The 23,433-nt window shown below is 39.3% G+C and overlaps 1 protein-coding gene across 2 annotated transcripts; it reads right to left on the reverse strand.

Moving 5' to 3' along the window:
• Window positions 1-3,769: 3,769 nt before the first annotated feature.
• Window positions 3,770-19,582, reverse strand: LOC131246529 (syntaxin-22-like). Of its 2 annotated transcripts, none has more exons than XM_058246745.1 (7): window positions 19,304-19,582; window positions 19,094-19,187; window positions 9,502-9,641; window positions 9,276-9,347; window positions 5,594-5,751; window positions 5,396-5,496; window positions 3,770-4,188 (listed from the first exon to the last, which is right to left on the reverse strand). In XM_058246745.1, the coding sequence occupies exons 1-7, from the start codon at window positions 19,480-19,482 to the stop codon at window positions 4,123-4,125; spliced, it is 810 nt and encodes a 269-aa protein (XP_058102728.1). In that variant the 5' UTR covers window positions 19,483-19,582; the 3' UTR covers window positions 3,770-4,122. The 2 variants fall into 2 exon arrangements, with proteins under 2 accessions (XP_058102728.1, XP_058102727.1); XM_058246744.1 differs by having other exon boundaries at window positions 5,594-5,760.
• Between the last annotated feature and the right edge of the window lie 3,851 nt (window positions 19,583-23,433).

The following is a 23,433-nucleotide window of genomic DNA, read 5'->3' on the forward strand; positions in this document are numbered from 1 at the left end:
TCCATTCCGTCCAGCTATTTTTCTAGATCATTTTATGATATGAGACAAAAAATGAGGTATATCAAACTCTCAAGTGGACCACATTACAGGAAAAAGTGATGAATGAACAGATTGAATGAAGATGATCTTTTCGTTTTCCTCTCATCTAGGTCTATATGACCTAATCAACAGATTGGATGTCAAATAAACAGTACAGTGGGCCTTAGGATAATTTTAATGGTGGATATCCAATCACTATTGTTTTCCTGTGGTGTGGTCCACATGATATTTATATCCCTCTCATTTTTTGGGATTAGCCCTAAAATTATCTTTAAAAATGGATGAACGGAATGGATGAAACACATACATCATGGTGGGTCCCACGGAGCACCGACCATCAGCCACAGGGCTAGTGGCAGGGGGACTAGCCAATCCGTTTCCAATAAGGGCTTGGGTGTTGTGTCGCTGGACAAACCCAGTGGTGTCTAAGTGGGTGTTGCGCCACTTGTGTGCAGCCCGGGTCACACCGTAGTGGGTGTTTCAACGATAGTGAGGCCCACCATCATCTACGTGTTGTATATCCGGACGTCCATTAGTTTTTTTCATATCAATTTAGAATATGGTCCCAAAAATGAAGTAGATCCAAATCTCAAGTGGACCACACCACTGTTAATAGTGGTGATTGACAATTATAAACTTCTTAGGGGCATATTGGTTTGAGCCCTCATCCAAGTGGGACACACACAATGGATGGGCTAGATTTCTGAACCATATCTTAGTAGGCCCTATAAACATATAAACAATCATGATGGTTTCAATGGGTGAGTATCCAATCTCATCTGTTGTATGTAGCGTGGCCCACGTAAGGCATATATGGACCTCATTTTTAGGCCCGTGGCCCAACATGGAAGGGGCCATCTGATTGATGGGTTGGATGCCCAACACAGTCCACAATGGGGCCCACACAGCTAGACCTCCCATGAGGTCAGCTTCATAGTACCATTATACACACACGCTATTCAAATAAAACGAACCTAGCCTGATTTTAACTAGGTCCTAGTTGATGGACCTGATCTAAACCCAACTGGCCCCGAATTTAAATGGGTCCTAAAAGCTTCGATCGATCTGAACCCGACCCAATTACTTAACGTGTCTTAAAACTAGACCCAGACCCATTTAAATCAGGTCGAGCCCATGGGGTACCTGTCGGTCTAGGTACCCATACAGGCCCACGTTAACTGTGAAACCATCTAGCCCAGGTCTACCTTTTCTTTTCTTTTTTACCTTTTTTTTTTTTTAACACACGCACACACACTCACGCTAGTGGAATTTCACCACCTATGGATACTCGAACCCTTAACTGGGTGTTGAAACTCCTGAGAGTCTACCACCCGAGCAAGAGTAAGGATCTGGCCTAGGGCTACCTATTGGTATATAAATAACTGAAATTAAAGCATTCAAATTGTTAGTTAAATTTATGTGGACCACATGCGAAAAATTATACTGATTTGATTATAAAAAATAGTCTACAGGTGGACACTTAATCTACCGTTCAATGAAAAATGTTGAATCTACCAAAAGTCTTTTATCGAGTTCCCAGTCAGTACGAACAGGGAATTTCCACGTTCGGTACCCAATATGTATATCCTTACCATTGATCAATAGTCAATAAAATGAATGGTCCATTTCATTCTACAAAAAGGACCAATCATTGATCATACCGTCTATGCTTCCTCTTGACTCAGCTTTACTTTGATGATCCTGTCTATTTGGTCAATCGCCAACAAAATGGATGGTCCGGATCATTTATGATAGATAAGGTCTAATCATGAATGTGATCATCCAAGGGTGGCTCCAAACCATTGATCTAATGATGCTAATCACTAATCAATGTAAGAAAAATGGACGGTTCAATTCGTTTATGATTAACAAAAAGGTTTGTTCGTAATTTGGATTGTCCATGTCATAAGCCCCATCTATAGCTAACCGTTCATTTCGGAGAATCACTTCGATATGATGATCCTAGCCATCTTACTGCCAGCAAAATGGACGTCTAAATCATTTATGACAACCATTTGGTGTTGGATCTGACCGTCAATCTTATTGGACCCGCTTATGGTTTCACGATCCCAGCCATCAGATCAATCGCCAACACAATGATTTGTCCATGTCCATAAAATTATTCAAACATGGATCTGGACCGTAATTGTGGGCCCCAATTTTATGTGGCTGTCACTGTCAATGAAACACACACATCACTGTGGGCCCCTTTAAAAATCAAGGGTGGGCTGCCCTTGTTTTTTGGGAGAGCCAGCGTGATGCGTATGTGAGATCCACTCCAACCATTAGACATGTAACCCCACATTAGGACCAGGGCCAAAAAATTAAGGTTAATATATGATTCAGGATTCAGGTGATGATTATATGAAATCCACTCTTAACAATTACATGTCACAATTTAGCCTGGAGCTCAAAAATATGCCCATCCATGATTCAAGTGGGCCCCACCAAGAGAAACAGTCTGAAGGCTGACAGTGGTCCTTTACACTGTTTCCAATCATGTGGTCCACTGGAATCACAGATGGACTGATTTTTGTCCCTGCGCCTAACATCAGGTGACACACCTAGTGGTGGGGGTGGATTTTATATAAAACACATTGCCCCAATCCCCGAACCTCATCACCTGAACGGCCTACTACAATTCCACTAATGGAAGGTACTATAGTGGTAATTACTTAAATTATTGATTAAAATGGTTCGAAAATGTAAATTCTACATTAAGTACTTAGTTAAAAAAAATAAAATTAACCAACAATTATTTAAAAAATAAATAAATTAACCAGCAATAATCTAAGTTTAATAGAAGGATACTTTTAACATTTAGAAAACCAAGTGTATAAAAGAAAGTATTATAATATTCTTAGGTATAACTGTTATTAGATGATCTGTAGGTTTGTCGCTGTAGGATTTCATATGGGTCCGGTGCCATGGCTCTATGGTAGAGACTGTTTCAACACTAAGATCATAGGATTGAGTGCCCATGTGGTGTGTATGTGTGTGAGAGTGTGTAAAAAAGAAATGAAAAGAAAAAACCGTAAGAATTCAGAAGCAGCTTTCCCAGCGGCCATTTGGGCAAACAGCCAATTTGCAGGCATTAGAAAATGCGCATGGTCCTCAACATCTCTACCAGAGGCGTATTGACCCCGCCAAAAAACTTATACAGTAGAGGCATATCAAACTGAATTTAACCACGTCAGTCGAAAATATTTTAAACAAAAAAAAAAGCGGTGTAAAACTATCAACAAAATGGGGGAAAAAAATGAGAAATTCGATTATCTACTCTTTTTTTCTTTTTCTTTTTTTTTTTTAATTGTGTTTTGGAAATGTATGAAATGGTGTATCAAACAACATTCATTCGACCTGGCCTACAAAAAGTCAACCAAATGGACCCTAATTGAACACAAATCAAGCTTGATCGATAAATCAGGACCAGTCCATTTTGATTTGTTGAACTTCACTAAAATATTTTATTTTGATCCCAAAATAGGCCTAGATCAGGTCTAAAATTACTTTTCTAAGATTCCTCCATGGCTGGGGAAAAAAAAAAAAGAAGCAAAAATCAAAAAGGAAAAAAATTGGCTGTATGGCTGGTATCGGTGGCAATATGGCCCAATACAAGCTGCGCGCGCGCGCGCGTGTGTGTTGGGAGATGGGAAAGGTATATAGACCCATACTATGTATCTTAGCAGGCTGATAGAATCCACAATACAGATATTCTGAATCATGAAAATGAACCTCCATGAACAAAAAGAAGTATATCACACACTAATTCCCATATTAGTTGATCAATACATCTTTTTCTGATACAAAATAAATGGAAAAATAACAAGGACCATACATCAGCAGAACTGATATCAGTTAAGAACACACTACAAACCACACCCTGCCTTCCATGCAAAATCAATGACAAAAGAACACTAGCAAACCAGGGAAAATCCTCCATGAATGGATGCATCACTTGAATAACTGATATAATATGAAATAAGTTAGAGCTATACAAACCAAAATTTTGCAGCTTTCACACAAACCAACAACCATAAATCACAACAAAACATCAGCACTCATTGGGGAGTAACAGCAGCTCTATATGATGAGGACAACGAGCACAATGACTAACACCAAAACGAAAATAATCAGCACCCACCAACACTGTTCAGCAACACAGCAGAGAGAAGGTGAATCAAAGCAAATTTCAAAGGTTAGAATGAAAAGAAAAGTAAATACGCCCTCCCTCCCTCAGCTGTTTCCTGTTCTTTTCTTATTTGTAGATTTGATGCATTTTTATTTTTTTTCTCCTATCACAAGTACGTCTCCTTTTTAGTCGCTAAAAAGAGGAGATAAATGTTACATGGCGGAATCTTTGCACGATATGCATGGGTTTTGAATAATGACAATGGAACCTGTGGTTTGGAAATCCAGATCATCCGTCTGTCATTTTTCAGTCTTAATTAGATCAGCAAATCCCATGTTTTCCATTCCAAATTGAGGGATCTCGTTGACTGTAATCAACTTACATAATAGATTATTAGATAGTGTTTGATTGTAATCAACTTTTGGTCATGGTAGGGCTGTTCATTAAGTGTGCCCTATGGCCCCTACCATGCATGATACATGACAAAAATGTCCTTGAAATCCTAAATGGGCTGGCTGGGTCTATGGGTCTTAGACACTGCCCAAGCCTAGCCAATTAATAAACAGGCCTAGTATTTCAATTTTAGGCCGGGGACAGCCCATGGACCTAATATTTCACTCCAAGATTGGCCCAAAAGCATGATGGTCCTGCCCGGCCCATTGACAGATCCATGCATATTGGAGGAAGTAGCATACCTCATAACCATACCTGTATCACATATTAGAGTGAGCCACGATCCAGGTACTTGGTTGAGTCCGACTGTGGTTGGAGCATACCCCAGAATCTCCAGATTGAAAGAACACAATGTTGGCATTAGGACGTTCTTCAATTTTTCTTCTTCTTTTTTAATCGGCATTTTTTTCAATGAATGCAGACAATTGTTGTGTTTCTCTTCTTAATCCACCCATAATCCACAAATTGAAAGGTTAAGATTGTCCTATCAAGGAGATTTTTTAGGCATAGTCGTCCACAGTGGGACACAATAAACCAATGATCTGGATTACTAAACCACACTTACCAGTGTCAAAACCTGTATGCTGTGCATGGATGGGGCCATGTATGATATAAGTCCAAATTCGTTAATTTGCACTTTTCCTTGTTTTTTTTTTCTTCCAAAAAAATGGGTAAATTTTCACAACACCCCACAAATCATACCACACTTAGTCAACTCCCTACCAAAATTTCAAACCTTGAAACTTGGGTAACCAGAACATTGAGACTTACCCATGATGAACTAGACTTGACACTTTTGGAGGCCTTGGCGAGTTGGCTTTTAGCTTGGATTGTTGTCACATATGAGCCCTCGATATTTGAATCAATATCATCTGTTAGAAGGTAAAAATCAACATTGAGAAAGAGTCATGAGAAGACAATAGAAGTAGTACAACCGAGCATTCTGAACTCGAGTCTTTGGCATCTTACCTATCACAACACCCTGCTCATGAACCAAAACAGCTAGGTCCCTGAATATTTCATTCGCTTCTCCGATCTGATCTTGTATGTCTTTGATCCCTTGCTCTCTTTCCTCTATAATGGCTTCATTGAATGCAACCTCATTTCCTAACCATAGTATCTCTTGCCTGCGTTGACTAAGAAAATGGGTCATAAATACGAAACCTTCTAGGCTCCTTATAAGAAGACTGAAAGGCCTGTTTTGTTGCCACTTAAAACGAGTTCAGCTCCTTTTATTTAATCGCAATTAGTTATTACAACAACTTTTCTGGTAGTGATTAAAAATATAACCAACAATTTATGTAAGGGATTTTTGTGGCAAATAATTCCTCAGGAATTTGGATTTTACCAAATAATGCCTGGAGAAACAGAAGTTCCTGGACAGTGCTTTTTGAGGGGACAAATTATGTTAATGCCATTGTTTATTTCTATTATTTAAAAAGTGGCATATCCAGAATTGTGGGGCCCATGTAGCAATTTTCTGACATCCAACCCATCCAACAGATGCACCCAACCATGATCATTGTGAAACTAAAAATCTGGCTGATCCAATCATAAAGTGGGTGCTAGACCATTGCCTGATCATAAAAAAATAATATACACCACTCAAAAACATCCAAATCCATGTGTATCCCACCTAATGATTTGATCAGCCGATTTTTTGTTTCATGTGATCACCATCGTGGGTTCATATACCAAAGTGGGCTTCACAATTTTCAACTTTACTACTTTTCAAAGGAAAATAAACGAGGGCATTTTGGTAATTTCACCCCTTGAGAAGCATCTCCTAGCATTTCATTTCATCCAGCCATTATTTGTTAAGTAACAAATTTCTCAGGAATTTTGCAGTAAAAGTCCCTTTATATAACCTATGATCTTTAATACATATTTGATATTAACTAAAATGAAATGAACTCATTTTTTTAAGTGGCAACCAAACAGGCCCTAAGACCAACCAGGACATTTTTTTCCAGCTTCCAAGTTTAGTGTAGTGGTTGATCAATTGCTCATCAGTTTAATCAAGGGAATTGATATTGAGACCCACCCTGACAGACAACTAGATCCTTCATTTTCTACTTATGATTAGGCAATGGTACAACTTTCTAATATTTTTCAGCTTCCAAGTTCAGTTCAGTGGTCGATGAATTGCCCATCAGTTTTATCAAGGGAATCAATATCACCCTGCTGACAAACAGACCCTTTATTTTCTACTTATGATTGGACAATGGAACAACTTTGTGCTATTGTATTACCAAAAAGTACAAGGAGCAGGTGCATTTATTAGTCAAGGGGGGTACAAAATGTCCTGTTTGTGGATACTGAAAATGTTTGGATTTGTTGCTCAGCATCTAGCCTAACATAGTTTAGTAAGCAGAGTTAAGAACCAATCTGCAAGGCTTGACTACCAATGGGAGAGAGAATTTACAGAAATGAAGTGCAAACGTCTAAAACACACTGGCAACCACATTGCTTCAGGAAATTATCTCTGTCACATTCACCATTGTAGTTATAGTTCATACATAGCATTGTCCATCATCAGTGGGCTACAGATGGTGGAGATAAAATTTCAACCAATGCTAGCAACTGCAAAAGAACATTTCAGATAAGGAACCAGGTATCTATTGACCACTATCTAGATACCGGATCATATATGAAATCAACTCTCTAGGTCAAATTGACTCAACCAAGTAGTCAGACTAAAGGTCTAACTGGTACTTTTAAGCCCCGTAAACCTCAATTGAGCACCTAGAAAATGCTATTTAGCACTCAACAAGATGGATTGAAAAGCTCGGGTGAGTTTCAAATCAATTTGGAGCCAGGCCCTTGCTGAGTTTCCAAACCTTGCTACTGACTATCATGGGATTCGTGAACAGCGCATCAGCAGAATCACAGGCATGCAGATGGAGATAGCTAATACCTGCTGTATTTTCTTTTTTATTATTATAAATCATGAACGTTTTAGAAGAAGACGAAAAGAAAAAGAACAGCTACCATACAATCTACGCAAGGAAAGAGACCCCAATGCCAAAAACAGGTCTGCAAACCCCTTAACTATGGTGTCCCCCACCCCCCCATGTATCACTCAAGTGACATCCATCAGATTGCTAGTTTCCTCATGGTGCATGAAAATTGCTCACTATGTCAGTCTTGACCTAGGTTCAAGGTAAATATTCACCCATTCCATAAATTTGAACATGAAACCTTTTGCTGCCAAGATGGCCTGCACAAATGTGCCCCTTAGCTAATTGTGATTTGCCGACTCAGCAAGGGCTCAGTCCAAGTGCAGATAGTTTTCTTCTAGAAACCTTTCTTGCAAGTATTATAAAATTGAGAAATGCTTCAGTACTCTCAAAGCTCTATAAGTTATAGGCAGTGTTTTAAATAGTGAACAGCGTGTTGTTCACCCCTCTGAAGCGTGAGGCGTAAGCTACATATTGTGTAGCGTATGCTACATGCTACTTCTGGATTTTTAATTAAGGTTGCGCTTGGTTGCACAAATTTCATCATATTCACTAAATTAGACTGATTAATAATGAAATTTAATAATCTTTTATGATATTTGGTGCAACCAAATGCAACCTAAAGTAATATGAAAGGGTAATCATTATGTATAAAAGTAAAGAAAGAGCAATGACACTGATTAAATACAGTTACTTATATTACTTTTACTAAATCTATTGAAAAGATAAACGATTTTTTATTGAAAATAGAAAAACGTAACTATTTTTTTTTATTGAAAATAGAAAAATGTAATAAATCACTGAAAACATTAATTAAATTTAATACTGTTAGTTATATTATTTTTACTAAATCCATTGAAAAGATTAACTACTTTTTTTTTTTAATCGAAAATAAAAATGTAACAAATCATTGAAAACATTAATTAATTTTAATGTCGTACTAAAAAATAACTTGGAATGTGAGCTATGTAGCATCTAGCGTAGTCTATGTGGCGCATAGCATATGCAAATTATCATGTAGTGTAGGCTACATGCGACTTAAGCTATTTTCATGAGCTAGATAGCGTAGCTATTTAAAACGCTGGTTATAGGGGTCCTAGTTGCATCGGTTCACTTGGACAGTCCGATCAATTGATCTGAACAGTCCATCAAGTTCAAAACACATTTGATGGACAACATTGCAAAAAACATATTGATCAATGATCCACTTCATTTGTGGCCATATTTTCTATAGCATCCTTTTTTTCCAGATGGGGCGGTTACAATTGCCCAACAAAAGAGTTTCTTTAGAATCATAAGCAATCCCTCATGATCCCTAGCAAACAGATGGATCACATTGTTGCTTAGACCTATTTTCCTGTAAATGATCTTGACTGTCCATATAAGGTCATTGATCAAATTTGTCAGATTAGTGTGGTGTTTTCACTGTAGTCCATAAAATTGCACTGGACAAGTCCAAGATCAATGGACTGGACTAAGTTTCCCAATGCAACTAGGAGCACTATAACTCGTAGTGCTCCGAGAATGCGGGAGCATGTCTCTATAAAATTTTATGTGTGACAAGCATTTCTAATGTATCACGCAGTGGTAGAGGTGGCACAGTCAGTAAACAAATTCCCACTAGTGGAGGATGGCTATGATCAGACCATAAAATGTAACATAAAAAAATCTTGTGAGAATAAAATATTTACCTCCTCTGTTCCCTGAGGAGACCTTGACTCTCTGGATCTGCATCCAAACTTACCTGCTCATCAGCACCAGAGCTGTTTTCACAAGTGCAACACACTGCTTGGATAAGTGAGAGGAAGTAATGAACAGATGCTTGTACTACCATCAATTGACATGGAACGATAGAAAGGAAAGCATAAAGATCAAAGAGATGCACACAATAGAGAACATTTCTATCATATCAGATACCTTATCGGCAAGGAAGATGGAGAAACAGAAGGTGCGTAAGCCGACTCTCGTTCAACAGCAAGTTGTTGCACTTTTTTATAATCTTGCAAGATGGCTTGAAAATCCCTTGCAAGCTTAGCATCTTCTATTTTCTTACTTGGCTGTAAGGTGCAACAAGGACACATTGGTCATTTCAAATACCCTCAGGACAGTTGTCATTTTAAAAAAAAAAAAAACAAAGAAGAAGAAGAAGAAGAAGAAGAAACACAGTCTCATCTTGGAAACATCTCTTGATTTCCAACCTCAACTTGGAAGAACCAATGAAAAACAAATCACTTCATAAAAATTAGATGGCGCTACCATCAACCCAGCCTATTTACTTTGCAATATCACAGAGAATGTTTGGTTTCATTTTTCTGGCATTCCTCTTGAATTCTGGTTTAAAGATTTCTCTCTTTCATTGGGCTCCTGTGTAGGTGAAGTTCTGCAAATTCACCAGGCAACTGAGAATTGGGAGAATCTCACTCTCACCAGAATGCTGATTAGAATCAACAGATCGTTGGAGATTCCCAGCTCATCGAGGGTTCTTGTGGGGCAATCAGCTATAATCCACATCCAAAGAGAGGAACTGATCATCAGACTAGTAAGGATGGCTTCTTCTGCTCAACTTCAGAGTTCTAAGACCACTGTTGCTGAAGGTGCACCATTGAATGTGCATCGCAGTCTACCTGACTACCTCACAGTTGCTCCACTCGTGCAAAGCCAGGCCCCAATCATATGAGGAAAGATGTGATCATTTCGATCTAGAAGCTTGACATGTGGCCTCGGCTTTGCCACCCGATATTCTCCAAATGACAATATGCCTCGATATCTTCACCATCTCAAACGAGTTCTCCTGCTCCTCGTTGAAACTTCATTAGACATTGGGATTATCATCTTGCCATGAGATTTCAGCAAACCCCTCTGTTCAAGATCACGCAAGATCTTCTCTGCTTATCTCGAGCCTTGAGCATGTGTCTCATCTGCCATATGGAGCTTCGACAGCTGCTCTGATTCCTCCATCGGCCTTTGCTTTCAACGCGTGTCAAGGTTTTAATGCTTGCTCTGACGATGGCCCTCGAGACAAGTATCAAGATCCCAATGCCACCTCTTTCGATGGCCCCAAGATCTCAGACGAACCTGACCCTCTGCTTTGTCCATTAGACAAGAGGATGCAACACGACCATCCAGCTGGGATGAGTGTCCTTCCTCATGCCACGTTGCTCTTCCGACAAAATCTCCTTCAGATGAATATCGTTTGGGCAGTAATGCAGGTTTTGTAGTGGAGTCTCCCTCCTCAACCCAAGAAGCCAATCCAAGTTCTCCCCAGAGCGATCCCCTTCAGAGCTCCATCCTGGAGTCTCAATGGCTGCTGACCAACCTTCAACTTTCTCCAGTCCAGGAGAAAGATAACTCCTCAGACATTTGGAAAGATTCAGCTCAATCAGAAAGTTCATACATAGAGTTTATTTTCTCAGACGCTGGCCCACCTGAACCCTCATCTCCGACTCCTCTCTCCTCTGCCGCGTGATGATGAGAGTGAAGCTCCTCACTTCTTTCAGGATGTCTTCGCCACTCCTCCCTCTTCCCCTTTCACTCCTTCCTCCTCGACTCTTGAGGGTCTGATTATCATGCACCACCCTTCAGAGCTCCATCCCGGAGTCTCAATGGCTGCTGACCAACCTTCAACTTTCTCCAGTCCAGGAGAAAGATAACTCCTCAGACATTGGGAATGATTCAGCTCAATCGGAAAGTTCAGACATAGAGTTTGTTTTCTCAGACGCTGCCCCACCTGAACCCTCATCTTCGACTCCTCTCTCCTCTACCGCGTGATGATGAGAGTGAAGCTCCTCACTTCTTTCAGGATGTCTTCAACACTCCTCCCTCTTCCCCTTTCACTCCTTCCTCCTCGACTCTTGAGGGTCTAATTATCACGCACCACCCTCCACCCGCCCTTTCTTTCAGGATGTCTTCACCACTCCTCCCTCTTCCCCTTTCACTCCTTTCTCCTCAACTCTTGAGGGTCTAATTATCACGCACCCCCCCTTCCCCCTCCCCTCCTAGTGTGGTTGCCCCCCTCGCTCTAGTCACAGTCTTAGACATTATCCCCCGACAGAATTAGGATACCTCTGTCCTACCACAGGAGGCTTTTGACGATGCTCTAGATATCCCCACTCTGAGGTCCTCCTTTGCCAATTTCTCTCCTTCAAGTCAGGAGGAGCCCTCCTCTCCCCCAATCTCGGGGGAAGTGTTGGAAGGCCTAGTAGGGGTAATTAAAAGAAAGAAATGGGTTCAGGATGTTGTTGCTCACGTTGTTAGATTACTAGGCGTAGTCTTTGGCTACTTAGATGAAGACTACATAACACTTTTCAAGTTGGTAGTTGAAAGAGACTTGCGAGTGACAGTGGAAGGGTTTCCTGTTGTAGGCCCCTAGATTCCTGTTCTGCCCAATAGGGAAGTGCAAAACTTGGGAGTCGCTGATTGGTTTGTTGGAAGCTATTCCTCGTCAAAATAGAAAGGGGAGAGGGGCTGCAAAGGTGCCCCAATGAAGGTTCTTTCTTGGAACGTCAAGGGGCTGGGATGTCCCAAAAAACAATCCCAAGTTCGAGAGATGTGCATTCGCTCTAAAGCTAAAGTTAACTAGGTTGCACGTGATGAATAGAAGTATAGTTAACTCTCTTTGGTGTAGTAAATGTACGGATTGGCTGGCCTTAGATTTGATTGGCTTGGCAGGAGGTATCCTTCTTATGTGGGATAACTCTAGCTGAACCATCGAAGATAGTTGGTTGGGTCTTTTCTCTATTAATGTGGTATTTAGAGAAAAAAGTTCTGGATTCCAATGGGTCTTTTCTGGTGTTTACAGCACATCTAGACCTCCCTCTCGCTCATCTTTTTAGCTTGAGCTTTCTTTTGTGATTAACAGGTGGAACCTCCCCTGGCAGGTGGGCGAGGACTACAATGTTATTTGCTTTTCCTTTGAGCGTTCCAATGGCTCTAGAGTTAGTTCATCTATGAGAAAAATTCTCCAAGTGGGTGGTTGGGTAATCATGGGATGCCGGACCTACCGATGAGGGGAGTTAAGTTTACTTGGTCTAATGGTAGAAATCCCCCACTTTTGTCTCTCCTAAATAGGTTCCTCCTATCCCATGATTGGATCAACCACTTTTCCTTTGCCCATCAAAGAGGTCTGCCCAAACCAATTTTGGACCATTACCCCATTCTTTTGGAAACTGAAGAATTGAATTGGGGGCAAAAAACCATTCAGATCTAAATTGGCATGGCTCAAATTTGAAGGATTCAGGGAATTGGTTTTTAAATGGTGGAACTCGTTTGTTATTGAAGAGTGTCATGGTTTCATCCTCTTTAAAAAGCTCCAAATGTTGAAATCTAAACTTAAATCTTCACATAAGGACATCTTTGGGCTAAAAGAGGCAGAATTTCTTCCTTACTCCATTCCATTCAGGAGTTGGACATCAAAGAGGATGTTAACCTCCTCTCGGAAGAATAGGGGTCCCTTAGATTCCAGCTTTCCTCTAATTATTACATGAGACTGAAAGAGGAGGATATCAAATCGAGACAATGATCTAGAGCTCTGTGGCTTAAAGAGGGAGATCGTAACACAAAATGTTTCCATAACTATGCTTCAACCCGATCCCGATTTAATTTTATCGCCTCCCTTGAGATAGATAATGAAGCGGTGACTGATCAAGATGTTATTTGTAACTCTATTATCCAGTTCTATTCCCAATAACTTACTGTTGAGAATGTTTCTCGTCCCAGGATTGACGATCTGTCTTTCCAATGTATCTTGGATGAAGAAGCTTTGCTTCTTGAAAGATCTATGGACATTGAAGAAATGAAGAATGCTATCTGGGATATATTAAGTGATAAAGCCCCTGTCCCTGATGGCTTTCCCATTACTTTCTTTAAAGCCTTTTAGGAAACTATTAAGGTCGATCTCTTCGCTTTTGTCCTTGAATTGTTTGAACACAAGAGGCTCTCTTCAGAGCTAGGAAGCACTTTCTTCGCCCTGATTCTTAAGGTCGAAGGGGCGCAAAACATTAGAGACTTTTGCCCAAGCAACCTCATAGGTGGTCCTTATAAAATCCTTTCCAAAATTTTGGCTCAGCGATTGAAACAAGTAATCTCTAAGGATGACTCCCCTTTTCAATTTGCTTTCATAGAAGGTAGACGGATTCTTGACTCCATTCTTTTTGCTAACGAACGCCTCAACTCATGTGTTAGGGAGAAGAGATTAGGTATTCTGTGTAAGCTAGATCTCCAGAAAGCTTATGACCATGTAGATTGGTCTTTCTTGGATTATATGCTCTAAAGATTGGGATTCGACCATTCTTGGAGAGCTTGGATGAGAATATGTATTTCCTCTCCAAAATATTCGGTCATTATCAATGGATCCCCCTTTGGTTATTTTAGAGCTTCCAGAGGGCTTTGTTAGGGGGATCCATTATCCCCTTTTCTTGTTGTGCTTGTTACAAAGGTCCTTAGTGGAATGCTAAGTAGAGGTCAAGAAGTGGGGTTGTAAGGTAGGGTCCCTCCCCACTCTCTGTCTAGGCATCCCTTTGTGTATAGGTAAGTCCCTTATTTTCTTATGGGATAACATTTTGGAAAGAATGGAGAGGAAGCTCTCTGCCTGGATGTTAAACGTTCCGTCTCTAAAGGCAGAATCAACTTGATCAAGGCTTCCCTCTCGAACATGCTCATCTTTCTTTCTTCTTCTTTTTTTCTTTTTTCCCTTAAATCTGTTATTTCAAAAATTGATGGTATGCACAGGAGACTCGACAGGGGAGCAATGAATCCTTCAAGTTTCCATTACTTAAATGGAAGGAAGTTTGTACTCCTTATAGCGAAGGGGGAGCAAACATTAAAAACCTTGAGCTTGTCAATAGAGCACTTCTGGCTAAATGGATTTGAAGATTTGGAAATGAGCCCAACAGCCTATAGCGGCAAATTATTGCTACTAATATGGCACCTCTCCCTCTAGTTGGTGGATGAAAGGATCTTCTATGTATAGGTCTTCATCTCTTTGGAAAAATATTGCCAAACTGACTCCGATTGTTTCTGAGAATGTTCGTTTCTCTCTTGGTGATGGCAATAGAATCAGGTTGTGGCTAGACCACTAGCATGGTCCGTCCACTTTGGATGTCGCTTTTCCAGGCCTTTTTTCCATCTGCCCTAATCAGAACATTCATGTGAAATATTGCTTCTTTCATAATGGCTCCGGAGGAGTTTGGATTCCTCCTTTCAAAATAAATTTTACTGAAAAGGAGATTATGGAATTAACTCTCCTCCTTTCTCTCTTGCAGGTAGTGTTTTAAATATCAAAGATATCAGCCGATATATCCCACGATATATCTTGTATCCCACATGTGCGATACGAAACATATAGGTAGTGCCGATATATCCCACCTATTAGATTTGGTGAACATTTTCAATTTCTGATCCATTTTTTGTTGTAAATCACATTAAATTAGTGTCAAATGGTTACAAATCTATGATTCTTCATGTTTTCCATGAAAAATCATGGATTGGGAGCTTTGATTTTGAGATTTAGAGAGATGGGTCGAGTTGCAGAAAATTGGAAAAAATTGAAATTTCTCAATTTCTCGCAAATCAGTTGCAATCTTTGTATCCAAACACAAAATCAAACATGTATGTAATTTGATCTAATGATTCTTCTTTTGTTTTTAAATAAATTGCTTGTGTTTCCATACATGTCTTCTTATGTTTATAAATTATATGAATAGACTTTGAATATACCTGCATCAATTCAATTGTACAACGCATATATTAGGACCCCATGCAAAGGAAACCCCGAATGTGATTTTTTTTTTTTTGTAATGTTTTGATTTCTAAGTGTGTATTGATGTCTTTTTCAGCAATCCCTGAAGTTTCATTGAAAAATTCCGCCAATTTCCCAATGTTCCCGTGTTTCCCAACAACAGTGATACCTTATGCGATACAACCGATATATCCCATGCGATAACCGATATGTAGCCATATCCTAAAGTGTGAGATACATTAAACGATAACGATATTTAAAACATTGCTTGCAAGAATGCCTCCCTAATCCTTCGCTTCAAGATTGCCTTATGTGAAAGTTGTACAGCTTCGGAGCTTTCTTTGTCAAGTCTCTTTCCAACCATCTCTCCTCCTCGGTCAACGATTCTTCCTGTTGTCAAATGGGTGCGATTTGGTCATACGACATTCCTCCTAAGGTGACGGCCTACGGTTAGCTAGCAGGAAGAAATAGAATCCTCACAGTAGACAATTTGAAAAGGAAAGAGATGATCTTGCCGAACGCTTGTCTTCTATGTCTCATGGGCGAAGAAATTGTGGACCATCCCCTCATCCACTGTCCCTTTACTTCAAACATCTGGTGAAGTGTTCTCTGTCTCGCGGGAGTGTCTTGGGCCATGCATTCCTTGCTTGACCAGCTCCTTTGCTTGTGGCATGTGGAGGATGGTGGTGCGATTGGGAAGAGAAAATGGTGTTCTATCTTGCTAGTTGTTCTTTGGGCAGTGTGGGCAGAGAGAAACATCCACGTTTTCAGGAATCATAGCCTATCCTCTACTGTCATTTTCTCTAAGGTTCTCATTTTATTTAGGGATTGGGTGTTTTGATCCTATCTTACGGCTTCAGGGTGTGGCATTTGTATTTGCTTCTTTCTTTTCTTTTCTCTCTCTTTTCATTTTTTTAGTTTTTTTTTTTTTTTTTTTTGTTCTTGTAGTCCTTCCGGCTGGCTTTTGCCGCCCTTCTAATAAATTTCTTGTCTTTCAAAAAAATATATATATCAGCACTTGGAGATTGTATTTGGTGACCAGCTAAAATGAGCAGACTGGACCAACTTGAAAATGAATTAATGAGCTTAGAATACTTCATACCAGAACTTGAAACATTGCCAATCAATTCAAGAATTGCATAGATCAACAACCTATGACCTCTAGTAAAAGAGTATTTTTAATGAAAACAAATTGTAATAAATCAACCTTAAACCAAGAAAATTCAAATGATTATTTAGATGAATGATTTGACATGGACAGCTTTAGAATGTATCAAATGCATCATGAATCCAATGAAAATAGGTCTGACCAGTTATCAAAGACTTCTCATCTTAGGTATGCTTTTTGCAGGCAGGAGTGTTTACAAATCTCAAAATGTGCATTTTGTGGCATGCCACAACTGCCTGGCTTTGCAAATGCACCAGGGTTTAACCTCAAGGGCAATGAAAGGAATGTAACTTCATCCAAAGCATCGGATTAAGTCACCCAGTCATGGTTAGCAGGTCACTGCTGTCCCATTTTGGTTATAGAATTCTACTTTTCTATCCACAAATAGTTAACTTGCCTGATTTATGAATATCAAACCAGGCAAGTTTAGGCTATGTCAAGGACTTTATTTCCCGAAGCAAGATCCTTTGGACCTGGATTTACAAGCGGTTAGATAATCCTAGATGCATGTACAGCCCAGACTGGATACACACCTCCCATTTTGGTTATAGAATTCTACTTTTCTATCCAAAAATAGTTAACTTGCCTGATTTATGAATATCAAACCAGGTGAGTTTAGGCTATGTCAAGGACTTTATTTCCCGAAGCAGGATCCTTTGGACCTGGATTTACAAGAGGTTAGATAATCCTAGATGCATGTACAGCCCAGATTGTATACACACTTCCACATACCCAGCATGGCACACACGTGTGAGATCTAATCCGCAAATTAGGTGTGCACCGACGTGTGGATTAACTGGACCAAGAATTAGGCCCGTCCACTCATCAAGGGAGCACAATGTACAAAACAAATGATAAGCTAGAAAAAGGTGGGTAACAGTCCACATTCAGTGTACACTTGTGCCCCACCTGATGACGGACCAGCCTGATTCTCCAGCCAGGGCATTTTCATCTTGGGACATTGTAAATATCACACTCTTTTCCAAATTGGCACATTTGGAAGCATTTATGGGGTTGACTATACAATCATGCAGGATTACCAAAACCTCTGACTTGGGAATTCTATACTACCCACTTCTACATTCTAAGAAAGGGTTTAGAGATAACCATATCAGACAAATGTTGGTACTGACCCATCAGGATTTTCAGTTGGTACAAGTTAGGGCCCATGGTCTAGTGATCCAACCCATTGATGTGATAAGCCTCACTGTGGATGGTGCCCATCAACCAAAAACCCTCAAGATTTAAAGATACTAAATATCAGCACTTTTCTCTGGTTGAATGTGAACTGTTGCTATGTTTCTTTATCAACTGCCTATTTTCTTGGTCACATATGAAAGAGCTAGGAACATTCCAGCCTAGGAGATTTTTAGTACATGGGCCATTCACAGTGAGACCAATTGTATAAACAGTTTGGATCACAGAATCAAGAACCCTGCAGGTACAAACATTCGCCGTGAGCAATTTATAATGAGAAAATCTTTGATAATCTAGCAGAATGCAGGTTGATAAACAGGCACTAAGAAGTATAGGTGGCACAAAGTAACTCAAATATTAACTGTCCAAATTGCAAACAACAATGTAGATAGACTACAAACCAAGAATTATTCTGATTTGATTACCAAACTATCCAATTGATGGGCATTTAATGGATGGCCAAAAAAAATGATCCGATGGCCCGAAAACAGAATTAAATTATTTTATTTTATTTTTTTAAAAGCATCTGCTAATCAAAGGTTAGGATCATTCGATCAATCTGGTTTTCAAATGATAACCTATTTACACTGGGTCTCCCAACTTGGATGGCTTAATTTTAGTTAATGTATGCAAAATATACAATTTCTAAGTGCCTGCATATCAACCATCACACTCTGCCAGAGTATCAAATAACTACTCATTTAAGAGAAACATAATGATGAATCTACTTCTTGGAGAATTTTCATATGTCGATGGTTACTCACGATATTAATGGGAAAATCTCGCTCAAAATAAAATATAAAAAATATTTGTTGCAAATTAATAAATAAAATTAAAAATATAAATATATAATAAATTGAATTATTTTAACTTCTAAATGTTTTTACGTTAAAAATGGAATAATTTCGCAATAAAATCGGAAGAAATTAAACACTGCAAGGTTTTCAAAATATCGCGATAATATCCTTGGACCAATTTTCCACGAGAATATTGCGAGATTTTCAAAATCTCAGCGATATGTGTCACAATGGAGAAAAATCCCATAGTTCCAACTGAAAATCACATACATGCACAGTGACAAATCTTGTTCTCGGCACCGAAGTTTCTGGGAGATTTTCCAGATTTTGAGGTTTTTCTCAGGATATTATCGGGAAAGTCCCTGAAAATAATTATTTAAAAATACATTGTAAATTAAGAAAAAATATATTTAAATATTTTAAAATTACAAATTTCTTACTATCTTTTACGTTTTTCACAATAATATCGCGATAAAAATGCAATATTTAAAAAATTTCCAATATTTTGAAAATCTTACGCTAATATAGCTATGCTATCGTTTAACGTATTTCCAGAGATATTATCACGATATTTCCAAAATCTCGGCGATATTTGTCACACTGCATACATACATTGACATCGGAATTTCGATCGGATTCGCTCAATGCTCTGAGCTGAGCTGATGTCTCTTTCACCAGCTGCCCGATCCCTTGTCTTGTATTATGACTGCAGAAAGAAGAAGAAATCAGCAAGAAGCTCGATCGTTGGATCGTCTGGGAATCAACGGACGAGATCGAACGGAGGAATTTGGCGGGAAATGGGGGGAGGGAAGGAGAACTGACAGTTTCTGGCGGAGATCGGGAGTGTCTTTGGAGGTGCCAATGGAATCGACGAGGCGGCGGAATCCGTTGACGGCGGTGGTGATCTGGAAGATTCCGGCGGCGACGGAGGCATTTCCGGCATGTTTTGAGCGGCGATCGGTGGAGGGTTTGGAGTTGGCTTCGAGATCTTGGAAACTCATGATCGCGAGAGAGAGAGAGAGAGAGAAAGAGAGAGAGAGGGAGAACACTACTCCAGAGAGAAAAAGAAGAGAAAGGGCAAGAGAGAGGTGATGATGCACTTCAGGACTTTGGGGGAACCACTAGTCCCACCACGCACCGAGCATTCAATCAAAACCATAGTTAAAAGTTCAAAGACCCGAAAATCTCACTCGATTCCATGATCAGTCGGGTCGGGTCGGGTGGACTTCAATATTCAACTGAGTGGCTCTCAATTGGTCGGGTTCGGGTTCCGGGTGTTCCATCTTGGGGGTGTACATCGAGTTGAACCGAGTCGAGCTGGTCTCAGCTCGACTCGAACACGGCTGACCTCAGCTCGAACTTGGCTCGGTCCTCATGCCTGATTGGCCAACTCAACTCGGTTCAGTTAACAGCTTGGGCCAACTTGGGCCGAGTTCGAGCCAAGATCAAGCCAAGTTCTTCATTGAGGCATTTCTATAAACACCTTAACTGCAACTTCACAATCCTATTGTTTGTAAAACAGAGACAATGGTTTTACAGGTGTTTTATCAAACACCTTCTACGTAACATAAAAACTAAAAAAGAATTCTACTATTTTATCTACAATCACAGATCAACCCTCACCACAAACAATCTCCTCGCAACAAAAATCCACGAAAAATAACTTCAATATTACAACAGCTATGCCATCCCTTTCCACCCTTCTATCTCATCAGACCTGCAAAGACACCTACGTTTTTATTAGCTTTAGCTTCACCCTCATGCCTTCCGGCCAAACCTTCCTTGCCACTAACCACATTTGGTTGAGTCATTTTATCAAACAGTTAGTGAGCAACATCAATGGCAAAGTAACCGAGTCACCAAACTATTCGATCTGAGTTCGATTCAAGCTGGATTCGATCTGAGTCGAGTCGAGCTGGGGCTTGCTCGAACTCGGCTCGAACTCATTTTCGAGCTTAAAAAATCAGCTCGACTCGGCTTGAACTCAACTTCGAATTGAGCTTTTTCGAGTTGAGTCGAGCGAGCTAATCGAGCTAGCTCGGTTCGTGTACACCCCTAGTTCCATCCCTAGCCGGCCGCTTGAGCATGTCAAGAGCGAGTTCATATTCGGAATCCATATTTGAGGTCTTGGATCCGAATCCGACCATGTCCCAGACCGGGATCCATATTTAAGGCCATTTGGCCGCGTGCATTTGAGTGCATTTAAAATCCAATATTTACAAAAGAGGTTTTTTTTTTTTTACTCACGCGCCACATGGGCACTCTATCCATGGTCTCATAGTCTATCTACCACTGAGCCATGGAGGTATCTGAAACGTGAGGGAATCATATGCCTTATAAGCTATTTGTACGTGTAACAATGCATCCCTAGGCTGCTAATCCATTGTATACACGGTGTTCATGCAATTTAATCAAATACAAGGTCACACATGTGATCAAGGACATGTATTAGTTTTCACATGCGATTAAAAAGTGCAGGTGTGTTAGAGTTCTACTCGACTCAATGTTTGATTGAATGCTGCTAACCCTGCATTGAAATAATTGAGTAAGATCGAATTTAAAAACCCAACTATCAAGCCTGCCATCAATCGTGGTCCATGATTAGGCAATTTGCGAAAAGATATGGGTTATTCCTTTTTGATGGATTTTGTTTGCCTTGTGTTTAAGGATTCATTTTTTTACTAATAATTGCAATTGATATTTTTTAAAGGAATAAAGATAATCAAATAAATAAATGTTTGCTAAAATAATGTTGGTTTTATTAATATTTGAATGAAACTCATTTATAATTGACATATGTCAAAATAAAGTAGAAAAATAAACAAGAAGAGATAAATACATTATCCGTCTGTAAAAACAGATGATCGAGATGATTGGTCAACAGGATGTCACCAGGAAGATGATCACCTAAGTAAAGATTTAGTTGATCAGGATCCAACAATTTAAGATTGTGAAAATTTATTATAAACCTACGGTACTTCGTCTATGGCACTGGACAATAGTGATCTATGCTAAGATTAAGTTATACTAAGATAAATATAAAAGATAAATTGTATGTGTAGGCTTCAAGCACTTCATCATGCGCTCATTTTATAGGTTGTTGAAGCGGTAAAACCTTCGTTGGGTTTTCTTGATGATCTTGAATCCTTCACATCTATTGCATGTATTATGAATAGGAAGATCCCCGTAAATCTATATTTATTGATTTTCATATCTTCACTTTTTATGCATATGCTCTCATATTGGAGACCATCATGACTATACTGCATCTAGATTTGGGATTGATTAGATCTATCTCCATTGTTCATCGTAGACCTTAAATTGATTAGGTTATCGTTGCATTTGAATGATCTAGTCGGTTTTGTCCACCTTTTCACTATCTTGGTCTCTTCTTATTGTGGAACTGATAAGACTAGATTTGCTAGATTTAGTTCTCTCATTCTTTTAATTTTGATTGTTGTATAGCTAGGTACTCGATCTTCCAGTGTCCACCATCTCCTGATTTGAGTCCGTGTTGCGACCAATCTACTTGGATAATGGACTAATCTTTAGATATTTGGAATCTTCATGATCACCGCAAACCTTTTAAATGTCTCTGGGAAGATCTTCTATTTTTGCATGATTGCATGAGATGACCTTACTAAGTATATCATGGTAAGATTTGTTGTAAAATACTTTCTCTGGCAGGTCTTTATAAACATGCTGCCTCATTAATTGACTCATTAATCACAGTCATGGGGCACATGATGTTTTGCTCTTCTAAAGGCATGAGTATGGTTTTGTGAAGAAAAATCAAGAAAATATTTCCTCGGATGCAAGTATGACTCCATCAACACTAAAACATGTAGTGACGACACGTGGCGACTTCTCATTAGTCCACGTTGGTGTGCCGAAAATGAGTATGAACACATGGCACGCTAATAATACCCAAAATAATTAAGTTATCGGACACATCACTAAAATTACATTAATAGAATGATCTGAACAATCTAAACATTGACCATATAAATCAATTGTTAAAAAACATTGACGAGTCAGACACTTGTAATCTTATGCTTATGACCCTCTTAAGGCTAAAATTTTTGTCATTTTTATCTAATGTATATATTTCAATGAATCTATTATAATCATTATGTCAAATATCATATATGTATAATAAATAAGAATATTAAAGTCGATTTAATAGTTAAATTCAAATTCTTATAAATATAGCGTAGAATCTTCATTTTTATTTTTGAGTCAAGTGCATTATGAGTACAAGGTATGAAACGTAACTGAGGATTTGGAATTATATTGATTTAGGGCCTTGGCTCATCGTTAAAGGACTCCAACTAACCAGCCCAATCTCAGAATATGTCAGAGCTTGCCTAAGTCGTGGGAGACACGTTGTATTTAACCAAATCAGGTTAGATCGAGTCCAAGTCAACTTAGGTGAACCACACAACTGGCTTCATCTCCAACTTAAGATTAAATATTGGAGTAAACTTAGTAGGTTGAAAGTCAGACGGGTTGGTGCTCAACCCTAGCTCGACCTAAGGTTCCTATACCTCAATCCTAACCCAACTCAACCCAACCTCGGGTTGGGAATTCTCAACCCAAGCCCAACCCAAGTGGGCTCAGCGGGGTTGGTCAGGTTGGTCGGGTAGATATATGCTAATATTTTCATTATTACATTAGTCTATTATATTTTCAATCCACGTCTTATTTTTTTATTTCCTATAATTTTATTTATTATATATGTAGTTATTTATCATAAAGAAGTTCATTTTTTTCCTAAACAAACAAGCTAAAATATAGGACAACTACTTTAAAAGTATGCAAGCAATCTATTTGGGAGAGAGAAATCTGGCGTATCTTGTTAGCTTCAGTCATTGGAAATGATGTAAACCAATGAAAGCTGACGGCATTGAAATTTCCTGTGCCTTCAACACAGATGATCCGCACTCAATTAT

The sequence above is a fragment of the Magnolia sinica genome, chromosome 5, assembly GCF_029962835.1.
Source record: "Magnolia sinica isolate HGM2019 chromosome 5, MsV1, whole genome shotgun sequence".
Taxonomy (NCBI): Eukaryota; Viridiplantae; Streptophyta; class Magnoliopsida; order Magnoliales; family Magnoliaceae; genus Magnolia; species Magnolia sinica.